The sequence below is a fragment of the Brienomyrus brachyistius genome, chromosome 6, assembly GCF_023856365.1.
Source record: "Brienomyrus brachyistius isolate T26 chromosome 6, BBRACH_0.4, whole genome shotgun sequence".
NCBI lineage: Eukaryota > Metazoa > Chordata > Actinopteri > Osteoglossiformes > Mormyridae > Brienomyrus > Brienomyrus brachyistius.
Genome location: NC_064538.1, coordinates 10,542,136 through 10,560,386, shown reverse-complemented (window position 1 = coordinate 10,560,386; position 18,251 = coordinate 10,542,136). Strand labels below are relative to the sequence as shown.

The following is an 18,251-nucleotide window of genomic DNA, read 5'->3' as shown; positions in this document are numbered from 1 at the left end:
TGACTGAAGAGGGAATGTGAGTAGAATCCGCAGCGACGTCTTGTTTTGCTTTTCTGCAGAATGGTACCGAGGATTTTCCACCAGGAAGCCTTCTGTCAAGGTAAGCCGAATGGCGGCATTCCCCCCCCCGCCCCCCCCCCCCCATTTCCTGCAGGTCTCTGCCCTTGCAGAATTAGCTGACAGCAGAATGAGAGAGATGCGATGGAATTAAAGAGTCCCACTTGGGCTGAAATAAAGCAGGTGCTGATTGTTTTGAAGGTTTCTTTCCCTGTTGTTGGGGGGGGGGGGGAGTTGAGCACTGCTCTGCTGTATCTGTGGTGTTTGCTGTGTTCAGGGAATGGGTTCTGTCTGCACTCTCTCTTTGCTGTGTGTGGATTTTGGAGAATTTATAGGTAAGAAAGGGATTCAGTATATTTTTAGTAAGATGTAGTACGGCCAAAGCTGTGGACATGTCCATCTAGAGTAACTGAGAGCTCATCTGGGCCAAAACCATTATTCACCGTGTGCCATCCTGATCAGTTGCAAGAAGTCATGTGGCCATTGGCTTGTTGCAAGAAATGCATCCCAGAAAGTACAGGAAGAGCTATAAGCTGCATCACTGTAGAATTATATTTACATGAATTTATAATAACATAGCCTAAAGGGAGTACGTTTTCAATAAAAATCTGAAAACTAGATTAGCTACCTCTGAAGCAAAGGAAAGGGAAACTACATATTCTGTTTGCCTTAAGCAACAGAGAGGTCATTTCTAAGACTGTTACAAGGCCAAACTTTTTTATAACTGAAGAGAGAGCGAGAGCTGTGGTCTTCTACAGGGAGTAAAAATTGAAAAACAGAAGTGACTCTTGTTTTATTTCTGCAGGGCGTCTTCCCAGCTAACTACATCCATTTGAAGAAAGCAGTTGTATCTAACAGAGGGTGAGCACTTTTCAATAAATAAGCTTAAATAATTAACCCTAAATAACATAATGTAACCCTAAGTAACATAAATATTTTTTATGAATCCCTGACTGTAGTATGGTGCATTGGTTAGCACGATTGCTTCTCAGCATTGGAGCATTGGAGCATTGGAGTCTCTCATGGCTCCAATTGTGTGGAGCATGAATGTTCTCCCTGCGTTGCTCTCCCCCGCCCCCCAAGCCTGAAACCATGAATTGGAGTTTGCCAAATAGTCTGTAGGTGTGAATAGTATGTGTGCCGTGTGATGGGCTGGTGCCCCATCCTGGGTATATGTCCTACCTTGTGTCCATTGCTTGTGGGATAGGCTGTAAAACCCCATGACTCTGTGAGTGACTGTGTGTGAGTGTGAGTGAATGATGTGTGAGTGAATGGGGTGTGAATATGAGTGAATGGTGTGTGAGTGAATCATGGGTGAGTGTGAGTGAATAGTGTGTGAGTGTGAGTGAATGGTGGGTGAGTGAGTGAATGTGTGTGAGTGATCGGTGTGTGACTGTGTGTGAGTGAGTGACTGGTGTGTGTGTGTATGTATGTGAGTGAATGGTGTGTGAGTGACTGGTGTGTGAGTGACTGGTGTGTGAGTGTGCCCTGTGATGGCTTGTGGCCCCCCATCCTAGGTTATTCCCTGCCTTGTGCCCATAGCCTCCAAGATAGGTTCCGGACCCCACGCAACCCTGAATAGGACAACGGTTTCAGAAAATGGATGGATGGATGGATGTTTTTGGACTGTGAGGGAAAACCCTATGGCAACACAGGGTGAACATGCAAACTCTACACACACAGAGAGCTAGGTTTCGAGACTCAAATGCTGGTCTCCAAATGTATGAGACAATGATTTTTAATCAGTTCCACAGTATTTGATCCCTTCAAGTAAATGAAAAGTCATTGGCCAGAGTTTCAACCAGTAAGGAGAATCCAAAATAATTGTTTTCAAGTGTCTTCACTTGACTGATAATATGGTGCCTGTCTGCTTAGTACCTTAATTTTATTTATTCTATTTAGCAGATGCTTTTGGCCAAAGGAACAAATAACTGAGAAACGGGGTCAGACAGTCCCCGGAGGATATGGGGTTGGGGCTCTAGTAGTATAGTCACTCTGCTGGCCAGGGGATTTACACCAGCGATCTTCTGATGACAGGCACACCATCCTCACCTCCAGAGCCACACACATACAAGCACGATATAATATAAGGTGGTTTGTAACTGTTGTTGGTTTGTAAAAATCTAATTTGTTTAAATTGCATTTAAATAAACAATTCTGCTTAAGTGTATGTAAAAAAAAAACAGATATCAAGAAAATAACTGGGAAATAAAAGTGAGAGAAAAGGCAAAAATGGTAGTAAATGATGATGTGGACAGTGACACGACACTGCACAGCCTACTACCACGAACGCCAGGCCCAGCTGCTGAGGTACCCAGGCACTGCTGTGCTTATATATTCTTCTCGTGTAGCTCATGAGCGAGAGCCCGTGTTGCATCGAGGCCAGAGTGGTGCCAGGTCAGAATTCCCCACTTGACAATAGACACCAGAGGGAAAAGCAGATAGGTTGGTTTCCAGTGGGTCATGTTGGTCCGTGACCACCTGGAAATCTCCGGAGAACACGCCTGTGTTTCCCTTGTGTGCCCTTGCCACCCGCCTCTGTATATAACAGACATTGATACGATCAAGGCACAATGGTGGTACGTTATTTGCATTGCAACGCATGTTGTGCTGATTCATGCGGAAGCATGCATATCTTAAGTACAACTAATTTAGTTATGCTCTATAATTTGTTTGTTCCAGGAGTTTTCATTAATAACCTGTTAGCAAGGGATGAGAGAATAATTTTTTCTTTGATTTTTTGCTTTTGTTAAAGGGTATTTTTTTCTCTTTGTAATTATAGGCCAAATGAGATAGTTGTGCCCCTAGAAGACCCCATTGTCACAGAGGTGACTGCAGCTCTGCAGGAGTGGGCTGTCTTGTGGAAACAGCTGTATGTGGTGAGTATTCTTTAGGTACCAAGCAGGCCTTAGAGCTGGTTCTATTGCTGCAAGGCCTGTAACATTGGCAGCAGCTATGTGAGTACGCCTGATACCATTTCATTAGGGTTATACAGTAAAACCAGCATGGTGCTTCTCTGGATGTGGCTACAGATGAAAGGACCCTTGTCTCCAGAGGCATTCTACATAAAGAGGATCAGAACTAAGCTTAGGAATGCGTTTAATAAAGCGTTGCATGACGACACTGTCCGGTAACTCGCGTCTGAAGTGCATTCTGTTACAATGATTGTTTAAGCTAAGCTCTGTTTTTCTGTTCTCTGAGAATGAGAAAAAATAATAGATTAGCAATGGCACATAGATCCCTGTGGGGGGCTGCCATTCTAGGAGGCTAGAGAGAGCTGCTGCCGCATCAGTGGTCTTCGTTTGTCACCGTGAAATACTTCTTTGCATGGTGGAATGGGGTGTCCTGTAACCTCTGAGAAGGCTTGGGCAGGCTGGTGCGTGGAGATGCTGACCTCCTGTCGCTTTACAGGGCGTGTGTGTGGAGCTGTGGACTTCAGGTGCCCATGGCTGGGTCTCTGTGCTTAGCAATAAGTGGCCGGGCATCAGTGTAAGGGGCCGGGCTTCAGCGTGAGGGGGAGGGCGTCAGCGTGAGGGGGAGGGCGTCAGCGTGAGGGGGAGGGCGTCAGCGTGAGGGGCCGGACTTCAGTGTGAGGGGCCGGGCGTCAGCGTGAGGGACCGAGCATCAGCGTGAGGGGGAGGGCGTCAGCGTGAGGGACCGAGCATTAGCGTGAGGGACCGGGCGTCAGCGTGAGGGACCGAGCATTAGCGTGAGGGACCGGGCGTCAGCGTGAGGGACCGGGCTTCAGCGTGAGGGACCGGGCTTCAGCGTGAGGGGTTGGGCGTCAGCGTGAGGGACCGAGCATTAGCGTGAGGGACCGGGCGTCAGCGTGAGGGACCGGGCTTCAGCGTGAGGGACCGGGCTTCAGCGTGAGGGACCGGGCTTCAGCGTGAGGGGTTGGGCGTCAGCGTGAGGGACCGGGCGTCAGCGTGAGGGACCGGGCTTCAGCGTGAGGGACCGGGCGTCAGCGTGAGGGACCGGGCTTCAGCGTGAGGGACCGGGCTTCAGCGTGAGGGGTTGGGCGTCAGCGTGAGGGACCGGGCTTCAGCGTGAGGGACCGGGCTTCAGCGTGAGGGGCCGGGCTTCAGCGTGAGGGGCCGGGCTTCAGTGTGAGGGGCCGGGCTTCAGCGTGAGGGGCCGGGCTTCAGTGTGAGGGGGCGGGCTTCAGTGTGAGGGACTGGCTGTCAGCGTGATGGACCGGGCTTCAGCGTGAGGGACCGGGCGTCAGCGTGAGGGGCCGGGCTTCAGCGTGAGGGGCCGGGCTTCAGCGTGAGGGACCGGGCTTCAGCGTGAGGGGCCGGGCTTCAGCGTGAGGGGCCGGGCTTCAGTGTGAGGGACCGGGCGTCAGCGTGAGGGGGCGGGCTTCAGCGTGAGGGACCGGGCTTCAGCGTGAGGGACCGGGCTTCAGCGTGAGGGACCGGGCGTCAGCGTGAGGGGGCGGGCTTCAGCGTGAGGGGCCGGGCTTCAGCGTGAGGGGCCGGGCGTCAGCGTGAGGGACCGAGCATCAGCGTGAGGGGGAGGGCACCTGCGTGAGGGACCGGGCGTCAGCGTGAGGGGGAGGGCACCTGCGTGAGGGGTTGGGCGTCAGCGTGAGGGACCGGGCTTCAGCGTGAGGGACCGGGCTTCAGCGTGAGGGGTTGGGCGTCAGTGTGAGGGGGCGGGCTTCAGCGTGAGGGGCCGGGCTTCAGTGTGAGGGGGCGGGCTTCAGCGTGAGGGGCTGGGCACCTGCGTGAGGGGTTGGGCTTCAGCCTGAGGGGGCGCTCATCAGTGTAACTGTAATAATTCTGTTCCAGGTTTTGGTATGTATCTTATTGGAACAGTTTTTGTTTCTTGATGTTTGTGTTTTTGTTTCTCAAGAATTATTATAATATTTTTTTAATTATATATTTTGATCCTCACTTGTGTATCATTTATTTAAATGTGGGGGGGGGTCTGTTGTCTTCATCAAGGTCAGAGCTGGGCCAAATGATTTGCCAATGATCAGTCATCAGTCAGGATACAGTATGTAGTGTGAGAATGTAAAGCTGCGGTTTTTCTGGATGTCATGGTAGGTTTTTGACAATACGGGTTCCTGCAAGGGCTGAAATTACAGTTTTGTTACTTTGCAGTTACAGTAGCTGTCTATCCAGGTCAGGGAAGAGCACAGAAATAAGATGGGAGGTATGGCACAGCACTCATGACTGGCACCACTTCCGACCAATTGTGTGTTCCCAGAGCTCTCTGCAGCTCTGCCACTGACACAGCAGGGGGAGGCTGTGTGGGCAGGCTGGTGAAAGCTTCACACAATGGCAGTTAGGTAACTGCAGCACACAGATTGTGGGAGAGACTGTTACAGAAGATGCTTTTGGTTTTCAGTTTGTACCTTGCTGAAGACACCTCTCTTAGAGGAAGAGGCAGAGAATGAGTTGGGGGTAGCAGAGGGCAAGCCGATGGACTTCACAGCAGCATCAGAGAGCTGTCTCACAAGACATTACTCCCCCTCAGCTGGTCACAAGCAGATAAATACGGTCACTTGTCTAGGTTGTTGAAGATTTTGGAACCAAGTCGCTGTGAGACTGTAAGTACCGAAAAAAAGGGATTCCGATGCAGTTTGCGAAAATGCAGAGAAGGAAAGATGTTTAGATGGAGCACTTTGTGACCAGCACGAGATGCTTCGTTAGATGAAGCTGCCGTTAGGTTTTCTGGTGGGCGGTGGGGGTGGGGACTGTGGGGGGGGGCTCAGTGACTGGTGATGTTATGTATAGCCGTGATGGGCTGTGCGTCTAACGCCCAGTGTGCTGTGTGACTTGTTGATCTAGCCCCTTTAGCAGCTTAGCAGGTCTCCCTTGGCATTTTTTCCCGGATATCAGGAGTACATAACTGGTGCAGGCCTATTTTTAAATGCACAGTGCTTGGGTTCAGCTCACTTTTTTACTTATTGCTTTGAGATATTTTTGGGCCTGGATATACATTATGCAATTTCTCGATCGCATGACAATGCAGCAAATTCCGATTTGAAACATTAAGTACTCTCAATAAATGTTGTTAATTGTATACCAAGTTTTACTTAATTTTTTGTTATTTGTGCATACAGTCATGGTAGCGATAATGAGGACTGGCATCAGTACTATTGCTGTTTGATGTGTTAAGATTAATCTGAATTCGTAGCCTGTAAAAAGAGCCGAAGTGCGCATGTCATACGCAGGCATGACAAACGCAGGCATGACAAACGCAGGCATGTCAAACGCAGGCATGTTAAACGCAGGCATGTGAAACGCAGGCATGTGAAACGCAGGCATGTGAAACGCAGGCATGACAAACGCAGGCATGACAAACTTAAGCCTGTCAAACGCAGGCATGTCATACGCAGGCATGTGAAATGCAGGCATGACAAACGCAGGCATGTCAAACGCAGGCATGACAAACTTAAGCATGTGAAACGCAGGCATGTGAAACGCAGGCATGTCATACGCAGGCATGTCAAACGCAGGCATGACAAACGCAGGCATGTCATACGCAGGCATAACAAACGCAGGCATGTCATACGCAGGCATGTCAAACGCAGGCATGACAAACGCAGGCAAGACAAACGCAGGCATGACAAACGCAGGCATGTCATACGCAGGCATGTCAAACGCAGGCATGTCATACGCAGGCATGTCAAACGCAGGCATGTCAAACGCAGGCATGTCAAACGCAGGCATGACAAACGCAGGCATGTCATACGCAGGCATGTCAAACGCAGGCATGTCAAACGCAGGCATGACAAACAAGTATGTCAAACGCAGGCTTGACAAACGCAGGCATGACAAACGCAGGCATGTCAAACGCAGGCATGTCATAGTGAGTACGCATGCAGTGGTCACATCTTCAAAATATTAGATGTAAGAGACATTTTTGAATTCATTTCAGAAATAGAAAGATTTCATAACTTAAAACCACTAAAGAAAGACTGACACTGTTTAGGGTTCTGTTCCACAACTAAACATCGCGTAACTAAAAAAATAACTGACCCCTATGACAAAAACGATTTTGTCTGATACAGAACTACAGTCTTCATTAGGTTCCATCTATGCCCCTGAGTAACGCGCAGATGCACAATGAAAGATGCGAGATTCGCTCTTAATTATTTATATCTGCCAATATATTACCCCCCCCCCCCCATTTCCAACACCCCTCTCATTAGATAGTTGTTAGTATCAGACTGGCACTGCAGGTCAGTAATCAGCCCAGGTGAGAGGGCAGTCGCTGTGTTGCATGTGGTGGGTATATATAATGTCATGTGATTGCAGATGGGGTTTGGGGCTGTGCTTTGTGAGGGGCCCGGGTGTGGCCCCTGGACTGTCTGGAGGTGGTACAACTGCTCGCTGAAATGTGCCCATGAAAGGTAAAGTGGGCTATCCCACAAAAACAAAGTTTTGAGAAAATGAGCTCCAAAGTTGAAATTTTTTTATAAAAATCTGTGTGCCTATACCCTACAATTGATATATATCATAGGTAGCACAGAGGTATGACTTAGATAATAACAACTTATCCAACTGAAAATATTCAATAAAAAGGGGGTAGGGGTCAAAAATGTGGGATAGCCTCTCAAGGGCACAAATATGGCCAGCTGTGTGTTGTCTATAATCTGACCAGCACCTATTACTTTTAAATGTCTTTATTTAATAGATGTGCGTATGTCTCACATGCTGTGTGTGTAACTGTTAATTGATAGTGGGGTGATACTTCTATGCTATGAAGATAGCGGCCCAGTGTGGACAGCAGTGCGATAGCCGTAATATGGCGTCTCTTTGCGCCAGGCAGGGTGTAAGGCTTGTTAGTTTGGATTGGTTGAAACCATCAGCATTTCACCTGCCAATCATGCACGTTCGCCAGCCGGAATGTCGTACACCATGTGCGAGTATGAGCCCCCTGTTGCCAGAATTTGACACTGTTTTTCAGAAGGAGGGGCTAACTGGTTCTCGTACCTCGGCTGCCGGCAAGGAAGCAATTCCGATATCTCTTTAGGTGCCTCGGAGGCTTTTGCCAGTGGCGAGATTACATCACTCCTCACGGCTTCGGCGTGACAACCAGTGATTCACTGCACAAAGAGGGAGCAGAACTGTTACAGGGGCGTGAATCAGGGGCTCATCTGCCTCCTGGCAGGAGCGGATGCTTCAACTTGCCTGTTAAACACAGAAGTGGACGCAACTAATGTTGCGGAGAAAAATGGGGCAAAGATGCTAATTGGTTGTTACCCAACTGTGTAACGTACTTTATTTTTGTGTGTGTTCCATGCGTCATGGGGACTTTTAGAATCTTGCAAATAAAATAATAAAAACAGTTCAGAATTCTGTAACCAAAAATAAAATGGAAAGCCTACAGCTAACTCTCAATGCACCATCCTGAAATATCCCGTAGAAGTGATCCAGGCAGCACAGCAGCAGGGTAACGATCAGGCTGTGAAACGCCGGCCATCTTGTGGGTTTTCATCCATGTAGATCAGATTTTAGTGCATCAGGGAAATTTGCATGATTATTGTTAATGAATGAGTCTCTGCTCCCTAAAAAGTGGTCAGAATTAGTTATTTTTAATTAAACATTTGATCTAGAACAGCACTATAAAACAATAATAAAGGCTGGAAAGCCTTTAACGGTTTTATTGAACAGGTGTAGGTAGTTGATGTTTGAATACCAAGTACACGAAAGAAATATCTTTGTTCAGCCTGTATTTCTATGTTCCCTAAAAAAGGGACCAATGAAAAGCAGATGATTTCCATTAATTGCTAATAATCTGTGTGTTAAACGCAAAATATAGTCAGTCTGGAGGGTCATGACTCATTGTTATTACCTGTATTTTCTGAGCTTCACTGAGTTACTCTCTGCTGGAGTCCTGGAACAGTATGTGTTTCATTATGCACTATTGTGTTTTATGCATATATACTGTACAGTATATTCTGTTTACTTGTCTTGTGATTTCCAGCAGTGCTGTCATTTTTAGGATTTATCCCGTGTGGAGCCGTTTAATCTTGGGAACAGTCGTCTTGCCATTATATTTCATTTACTCTGCAATGCAAAAGTAGCCTTTCTGTGGGGTTATGTAAGAGGATGACTGCTAAAAACCTTTCCATACCTCAGTCATCGAGCTACTCGCAGAATGTCATCCATGCCTGATTTTGCTTGGTTTTAATGCTCGTGTGAGAATTCGACTTCTTTTAACGGGAATGAAGCCGATTGCGAAGGACCTTGAAACGCCTCCGGAAGAAGCACGCGGACGCTGCGACTCGCTCCGAAGCTGTGAGTCACTGTAAACACAGAGAGGCTGTGAGTCATACTGAGCGCTGCAACCCAGTGACTCACTTGCTTCCCCGCAAAGCTAAAGCAGAGAGTAATTAAGCATCTGCATTTCTTACCAGATGCTTGCAGGTTCAAATCTGCGGTGGGCAGCTATTGTATCTTAAAGGATGGTGTTTGTATCGCTGCGGTAACTGTCTGTATGAACGAGTGATGCCTATATCAGTTAGCTTTGCAAGTCACGCGGTATCAGGAAAAAATGACTGGGAAATGGATGCTAAGCAACGTGCTACTCTGTGGGTCCCTCGTGCTGAAGCTTCTGCGGAGCTTCTAAATGCTGCCTTAAATTGGATTATGACCTTAACGTTTTCCTGATGGTTTCCCGTAAGCACACAGCGGAAGTAGGGCATGGCATGAATACGCTGGCGCTGTTTGTACCCACGATTGTACCAACCTCTGCCAGGTAACTACTTGAAATTTGGGGTCAATGACGGTTTTTCCCTACAGAAACACAAGACTGACCTGTTCTACAAACTGCGGCACGTCATGAATGAGCTGATTGACCTGCGGCGACAGCTGCTATCTGGTCACCTGACCCAGGACCAGGTCCATGAAGTCAAGAGGCATGCCACCATACGTCTGGACTGGGGGAATGAGTAAGATTCTGCGCCACATTCCACATTCTGACTCACGTGCTTCTTTGATTTGCACAGCAGATCCCATCCGGGTTCTGGCAGCCCACTTTGTACTACGGCAGGTTCCTTTTCAGCTCCCAATTAATTAGTCAATTAGTCTTTGATTGAAGTATCACATTAAAGTATTTAAGGGCTCCCTATAGAACTGAATCATGTTTCAGTCACCCGTATATTGAACAATTATGTGGAGCATTGCTAGGCAATGTTGCTTTATTTGTTTAAACGATTGTCTCCTAACTGGGACTGACCAGCACGCCGTATTCCCCTCACAGGGCTTCTTCCCAGTCCCTGTCAGTCCTGCCCAGCAGTGAGAACTGGGGATGCGATCATGCCACCAGTGCAGCCTCCCAGATAAATTAGCATTTTCTGGGCCACATTAGAGTGCTGTTACTGTGTTATGGTGATCAGACCCACATCCCCGCTTATGACTTAATGCTCTTGGCAAAGCCCAGTTTCTACTCCGTTTAGCAGTTTTGTAACCTTTGCTTCATTGATATAACACATGTGCCGTTGATTTGATAGGGAAAAGTGTGTCGTATGTATATCTTTGCCATTATAGTCATTGATGGGTTGGCACCCCATCCTGGGTTGTTCCCTGCCTTGTGCCTATAGCCTCAAGAATAGGCTCTGGGCCCCCGCCATCCTGAAAGGACAAGGAGGTACAGATCATGGATGGATGGATGGATAATTACTTTTCAGCTAGCACAAATTTCACGCAATTGAAATTTAAAGTGCACATGAGTGCAATGTGAATCATATGCTCCATTCAATCATCCCCATAAAAGGCTGTTTCGTTTAATTAAGAGCTCGGTCAAAATGATGAGGAACGTAGGCAGTGGGCTGCTAGAACCAGGAGTGGGAAGTTCTGATGCAGACAAGCCATTGCCTTGCAGACCTGTTTTGATTTTTACAGTCTCTGTGTTCAGTCTCCCAAGAGCAATCGCTCCCACACATCCATGCAGATACACACGCACGCACCCAAATATATACACATAGCCCAGCTCCACAAGGGAACAGACATGCGCCCACACACACACACTCAGAGATAGTAAAACAAACACATTTGACAAAATTAAAACGATGGTTTAGTCAAATCTTTGTGAAAGGTCATACCATATCGTAATGGATCCACAGTTGCTACCTGATTTACTCTATGAGAGATATTACGTCTTAGTGCCACACTGGATCGAAATTAAAGCAGTAAAATTCTGACTGTTACAATATGTTTTTTTTTTTTCCAGTCCGTAGTCCATAAAACTAAAGACAAAGCATATAATTATTAAGTCTTATAACAGGGTTCATAACTCTAAGACTGCTTCTGTGTTTTTGTTACAAGAGCAATGTTAGATGAGCATTCTGCAAATGATGGTGGGACATGTTGGACACTTGCTGATGGGTGATGCCCTGGGAAAGCTGTAGAAATGCTGCTTCCACAAGTGCCCACATGTGCAGCTTGCGTTGGGATTTTTAAGCTGTCGGCTGGCTGTGCTTGCCCTTGAGCAAGTATGGCACATTGGTGCAGATGAAATAGCAATGGTCAGGCAGACAGGAAGCCCTCCGCTTTTGTTGCTTTAAGGCAAATAAAGAGGCAATGAAGAGTATTCCTATCTGGAGAATTATAATAGTTCTTAATTTTTCTTGATTTATAGCTAAACAGTGTAAGCAATGCATTCTTAGTCATTAAATACTGCTTGAGTTATAGGCAGGTCACATGATTCTACCTTGCTTAGCTTGTGTACTTGTCAATGGTTGATGCAGTGCTTCTCGTACCTTTTTCTCATATTCATGGACACAGACACCTGGGCCTGGATCTTGTACCCCGACAGGAGTTTGTCATGGTGGATCCAGACCAGATCAGTGTTTCAGACCTCTACAAAATGGTACGTGAACATGGAGGGGACAGGGTGAGGGGGGCAGGGCAACAATTTTCTGTCAAAGAGAGAAAAGCTCTGAGGTAGACGGAAATAGTAGCTGGTTAAGAGGAATGGAGCAGAATGTGACGTAACCCTGCTGAGAGGAGTTGAATCTCCCCAGGGACCCAAACACCTGGATCGTGAAGCTCAGCAGATGTCTTCTGCCACTGTCTGGAGGCACCTGTGCTGTATACATGCAAAGGCATGTAGTGTAGCATGAAAACATTGCTTTCTAGCTCAGAGATTACCTTGACATCTGCGTATGCTCTGTTGGGTTCTAGCGCCATAGTTTGGCATCTACTACAGCAAGTTCTGGAAGTGTGTTAATGCGTTTCCCCCTCACTTGTGTTCTTAGCACCTTTCCAGTCGACAGCGGGTCCAGCAAAGCACATCCCAGGTAGGCAGTGATGGACACCAAAAGGAAGGGGGGGTGGGATGTCAGCTGGGAACAGAATGGCATAACTGAGCGTGAAACATTGTTTAAAATGTTGTTTCCAGAATGACAGTGCACGCGTTTCTGTGCCACACCACCTCTTGGTCAACCTGAAGAGCTTCACCCACAATACCATCAATGAGGACGTTGACATCTTCTTCTCTCTGTATGACATCCGGGAGAGCAAGCAGATCAGGTGAGGCGGAGGGGAAAGCAACTGTTTTCTCTGGGTAACAGAGGAGACTCAGTAGCTTCCCTGAGGTCTTCCAGTGACCTCTGTGTTGCACCGATAATGTCAACTACAGCAGCCGACAAGCTCATATCTCAGCCTAATCTCAGGTTGAGAGCTGAACTAATGCAAAGCCTTCTCAAGAGGACTGGAAGGGAACTGCATATGTGTGCCAAGATATAGAAACCAAAATCAATATGGCTGCTTTAGCTGTGAGAATTTTCTCGAGTGCAGTTTTCTGTTTCAGAAGTGTTGATATCTGGGTATGGGAAAATTGTAAGTAAGGTCAAACACCCAGTATGGGAAGAAACTAAACCTTCAGTTTACGCCATTATGAAGTCGCAGCAATGGTATTTGGCTGATAACAGGAAGTCGTGCCTCTATCTGCCTTTTCTTTGTCTCACAGCTGCTTGCTCCTGTCTATCACACAGGCAAGAAGCTTATGAAATGCATCCTGACACTGGTCTGAAAATGGCAAACGCAGCTGTATACTAGACCCTTTGTTTGACTCTGTCGTTTGGGAGGCCATGACAAATTAGTAGGCAGGGCCAGAACATGGGTGATAAGCAAAATGGAGCCTCGGATTGTGTATCCAAAAATAACCCAGTTGTATGTCTTTATGTGCAAAAGTTCCCGACATAAGGAAACATTTTCCCTGAGCTTTCAGCTTCTGTGTCAGTTACCCATTCGTTTTAAAAGGCTGGTCCAGATAATAGCCTCTTGTTGGATTCAAGCTGCAGAAGAAAGAGTAAGGAGCATATTGAGAGCAGGCAGGCCGTTTTGTTAAAATAGGCAGCAGATATTCTAATGATGCTAAATGAATTTGGGGAATCTCACACAGCTAATATAGCGGGTAGGAATCCTCTCCCCAGGTCAGTGCTCATCTGACACTGCATGCAGATCCAGCACATATTTGTTTTATCTTTTTAGTGAGAAATTTCTGGTGCGGCTGAACAAGAGTGGGGGTGCCAAGAACGCAGAGAAGGCTGATCGTCTGTGCTCTCTCTTTATGGTAATACCGCTGATCGTCTGTGCTCTCTCTTTATGGTAATACCGCTGATCGTCTGTGCTCTCTCTTTATGGTAATACCGCTGATCGTCTGTGCTCTCTCTTTATGGTAATACCGCTGATCGTCTGTGCTCTCTCTTTATGGTAATACCGCTGATCGTCTGTGCTCTCTCTTTATGGTAACACCGCTGATCGTCTGTGCTCTCTCTTTATGGTAATACCGCTGATCGTCTGTGCTCTCTCTTTATGGTAACACCGCTGATCGTCTGTGCTCTCTCTTTATGGTAATACCGCTGATCGTCTGTGCTCTCTCTTTATGGTAACACCGCTGATCGTCTGTGCTCTCTCTTTATGGTAATACCGCTGATCGTCTGTGCTCTCTCTTTATGGTAATACCGCTGATCGTCTGTGCTCTCTCTTTATGGTAATACCGCTGATCGTCTGTGCTCTCTCTTTATGGTAATACCGCTGATCGTCTGTGCTCTCTCTTTATGGTAATACCGCTGATCGTCTGTGCTCTCTCTTTATGGTAATACCGCTGATCGTCTGTGCTCTCTCTTTATGGTAATACCGCTGATCGTCTGTGCTCTCTCTTTATGGTAATACCGCTGATCGTCTGTGCTCTCTCTTTATGGTAATATTGAGACAAATGAGCCAGTGATCACATTAGCGAATGCACGTTCCATTTGCTCAGATTTTTGACAGAGTTTGTTTCTGTCTTGCAGGACTTGAGCAGTAAGGACCTGAAGAGGGACCTCTATCTTGTGGCACACATTATAAGAACTGGTATTGTGCTCCCTCTGTTTATTGTCTCCTTTGTCCTTTTTTTATTTGCCAAACAATACTAAGGCATCCTCATATTGATATGTGGACTGGTGTGAATATTGATGTGGGAATTAAGAACAGGAGGCCTGCCTGTCTGCCCGGATGACCCGGGATATGAGAATCTCCCTTCGCAAGCACGGGGAGGATGAGAGGCATGAGTCTGGCTAATGAGCAGGGCACTTGGGGGCTTTTCTCTGCAGGCCGCATGCTGCTGAATGACTCGAGGAAGGGGCCGGCCCAGGGCCAGTATCGACGGCCCCACGGCTGCGCTGCCCTAGCCCTGAGTGAGGTGCTGCACACCATATCAGAGCTCAAAGAGGAGAAGGAATTTGTCCTCAAAGTTTACACGTGAGTGGAGCTTCCCCACACACACTGATCGTTCGAAAACCTTGCTGTTCCGGAGGGATGCTCTGGGTCGTAAAAACTTATCAACAAGTTACTCTCCTATAAGTGAGTGCAGTGGAGTATTCTGGCTAAGGCAACTTAGATTAGCCAAAAAGTAGCAATAAATTAACCTGAGTTTTAAAATAAAGTTAATTTCATTGATTTTCCTCTGCCAAACTAAACATTAAAAGAAAATATGAAAACATCGTTAGCTTCAGTCAATGGGCATCTTAATAGACCTGTAACAAGCAATAAAATATATATGAAAGAATGTAATGGATACATACGGGCCGCGGTGGGGGATGTGCAGCCTCTCAGCAGACAGGGAAGCAGATTGATGTTCTGGCGGCTGTGCCAAGTCATGAGCAGCAGATCCACACTGTTGTCCCATTAAGTCTCTGCTAAAGTATCTCCTAAAATGTAAGACGGGCCTGGAGATGACATAGCAACGCACTCATTAAATGTCGCATATTCACCAAACGCTCAATCCCAGCTTAAATGTCTGCTCAGAAATATCACGTCCTGAGAAAAAAAGGTTAATGAGGCAGTACAGTTACGTACTAGACCAGGGAATATAATGCTTGGCATTGAAGGGGACTGTAAGAAGATTTTAGATGTTATTAACAGACTGAAACACTGACACAGACCTTTTCTGGAATCAGACATAAAGACAAACACAGGTGTCTCCCACAGAAGAAAGAATTATTCTGGTAATCAAGCTAATTGCATATAATTATTTGGTTTGTTGGTAATATTGATTGCCTATATGAATCTACTGCATTAATCTTGCCAGCTGTACTTGTTAAGTGATAGCATAGAAATTTAGCCTGTCCTAGTCATGCTTATAGTCTTTACCTGCTGATCACGCGACAAATCTCACGTTATTTCTTTCTAAATATGTTGCTTGAAAGGATGTGATTGTCTGTGTGACCCCTTCCTTTACCAAATGCAGCACTGGGCTAGCTGCATAGTTTGAAGTACGTGATTTTAACAGCCCGTTAAAATGAAAGTATGTATTTAACACTCACGCGGTTTAGTTATACCAGCTTCGCTTCACTGTTGTGGCCTGTGAACTCATGCACTTTCTGCTTTGACAGTTGCACCAATGAAAGTGACTGGCACCAGATTCATGAGAGCATCATCCGCAAGTCCAGCGTCAAGTCTGCTGCACCCTGCAGCAGTCATGGTGCGTCCTGCCTGCCCTGAAGGAGGGTCACTAAGCTGGGCCTCCGTCCAGCAATCTCTCCTTCCCCGTATTCCCACCTTAGATACTGCTGGTGTCACCTTTTCCTGTTCTTTATTCATACCCACATTATACAATTGTAACATACATTGTACAATTGTAACATGCTTTGTTATTGTATACATTGTAACAAAGCACTGGTACAGTTTTGTAGCTTTGTTCGAACTGGCTGCTATTTTTGTGTCGCTCTATATTCGGCCCTCTTTCCCCTTGTATTCTCCTCTCTCCCTGCTGGATTCTCCCTGCCATTTCTTAGACTTTCTCCCTTGTTCTCCATGTCCTTTTTGGCGTCCCTCTTTGATGCTTTCACACAAATGTCCTCCAAAGCCCGTGTGCTGGGTAAACAGCGCAGATCCCCCACAGCACGGGCGCCGTGCGCTAAAGCCGCACCTCAGACGATGCTGCTGCTCTCGCTCCCTCCCCAGGCCTGATCATCGCCCTGCAGTTCCTGCATGGGGAGATGGAGCAGATCCGCCGTGAGCACATGGCCCTCCTCAGCCGGGGAATCAGCGTCACCCGCCAGCTCACCTTCCCGGAGATCATCATGCCAGGTACTGAGGTGGTGTTTGGTAACGTGCGACGTAGCAGCTGTTCTTGCTTCAGGGCAAAAATCCAGATCCGGGATGAACAGCCGATAGTCGATAATAGATTTTCTGGCGCCGTTTGCGTCACTAATATGTCAAGCATGGTTAAAACATTCCATGTTTCTGCGTTTTTTGTAAAGTCGCGTCCGCAGAGTGACTCAGCGTTAAGCTCCTCGCTGCTATTTCCTACGAAAATGATAGATTTTGGAAAGGAACCGCGCTGAGAGCCTGATGATGATTTGCGGTCATTTATCACATGCTGTACAGGAATAAAATTGTACCCAACTAATCATCATTCAGCACCGCTTCTGTCTGCCAGTGCTAGTTAAATATAGATCTATGTTTTATCTTGGTATCAAGATGCAACCTGCCACAGGTTGGTCGTCACTGTAGAAGGTTTCATTTGATCTGTATGTAACAATCTGTTGTCAGTTCCACTCCAGTACAGCTCCCTGTTGTATGCAGTAAAGTCGCCGACATAGAACTATTACTGTACTTTGGATTCGAGGAGAATAGATTCTTCATAACTGATTAATGTACTGAGATTGTACATAATATACATAATTGATTAATGCAAACCCTATGCCAGTGACCTTTCAGATCTCTATGTAGCTGCTTCAATGAATTTATCATCTTTGTCACTAGGCTCTCTGTTACAGTGGGCGTGGTTAACGCGCGCAAATGCAGGCTGAAAGAAGTGCGACAATTTATTTTACGCAAAAACGACCCTTTTCAGTTTTACAGATGGGATTATTTTGATAAAACACAAAGGGCCCTGCAGAGAAAAGAAAGTTTTTTTTTTCCCAACTGCTTTGCATTCAGGAGTCCTCTTGTTGCAGAGCTGAGGCAACATTTTGGGATTATATTAATGCAGAAAGCCTGTTAGCAGCGTATCCATCTCCCAGTGGAATTCACAAGCAGTGATAAAATATTAAAAATGGGTAAGATCAGTAGCCATGAGACACTCAAAATCATCTCATTAAGACTTTGGTGGGAATTTGTACAAAGCGTACTGTATGCACATGCTATAGCTGTTTGAAAATTTGGATGTGCAAATGTTAAAAAAAGTAGCTTTTTTATCTGTCAAGCAGAGACCTGATAGGGAAACTAGAGATGTTATGTTTGCAAACACTGCAAGCATCCTGGGAGGAATGCAGCCGGCGCTGCTCACGTTCGGTATCGCTGAGAACTTCAGCATGCGCGCATCCAGTCAGCAGCTTCCCCAGATCGTGAGAGGGGCTGGGGGGCAGGCAACTGACAGATTTTGGCCCGTGCAGGTCTGCCGTTAGCCCACGGTGGTTGGAGGAGGGGGCCGTGCTGGTTGCATAATGCATAAACCAGACTTTTCGCCCACTACACGTCTGGAAGGCCTGATGTGCAATAATATTATTCATCTTATTTTGCAGAAACGTTACAGTTTGACGTAATTTCATTTTGACTAAACGAGATTTGTAATGCTAAAATAAATAGGTGATAATGTTACTAAAATGGAAGGATGGGTGTGGTTTAAAACAGAGGGGAAAAGTTGTTTTTTTTTACTCTGAACAGTCTAGACACTGTTGAGATGTGAAGGGTTTTTGGACATTTCCTGTACACTGACAGGTTCAGGGTGACTGACAACGAGAG

The 18,251-nt window shown here is 46.6% G+C and overlaps 1 protein-coding gene across 1 annotated transcript in view; it reads left to right on the top strand.

Moving 5' to 3' along the window:
* Positions 1 to 18,251, top strand: part of LOC125744482 (dedicator of cytokinesis protein 3-like) — a 59,696-nt gene that overhangs the window by 18,023 nt on the left and 23,422 nt on the right. The window contains exons 3-14 of the mRNA XM_049016333.1: positions 60 to 100; positions 863 to 918; positions 2,840 to 2,936; positions 9,819 to 9,967; positions 11,802 to 11,886; positions 12,275 to 12,316; positions 12,418 to 12,548; positions 13,512 to 13,593; positions 14,315 to 14,375; positions 14,615 to 14,762; positions 15,896 to 15,984; positions 16,467 to 16,592. Of these exons, the coding sequence (XP_048872290.1) occupies positions 60 to 100; positions 863 to 918; positions 2,840 to 2,936; positions 9,819 to 9,967; positions 11,802 to 11,886; positions 12,275 to 12,316; positions 12,418 to 12,548; positions 13,512 to 13,593; positions 14,315 to 14,375; positions 14,615 to 14,762; positions 15,896 to 15,984; positions 16,467 to 16,592 (1,107 nt within the window). The remainder of the gene's footprint in view (positions 1 to 59; positions 101 to 862; positions 919 to 2,839; positions 2,937 to 9,818; positions 9,968 to 11,801; positions 11,887 to 12,274; positions 12,317 to 12,417; positions 12,549 to 13,511; positions 13,594 to 14,314; positions 14,376 to 14,614; positions 14,763 to 15,895; positions 15,985 to 16,466; positions 16,593 to 18,251) is intronic.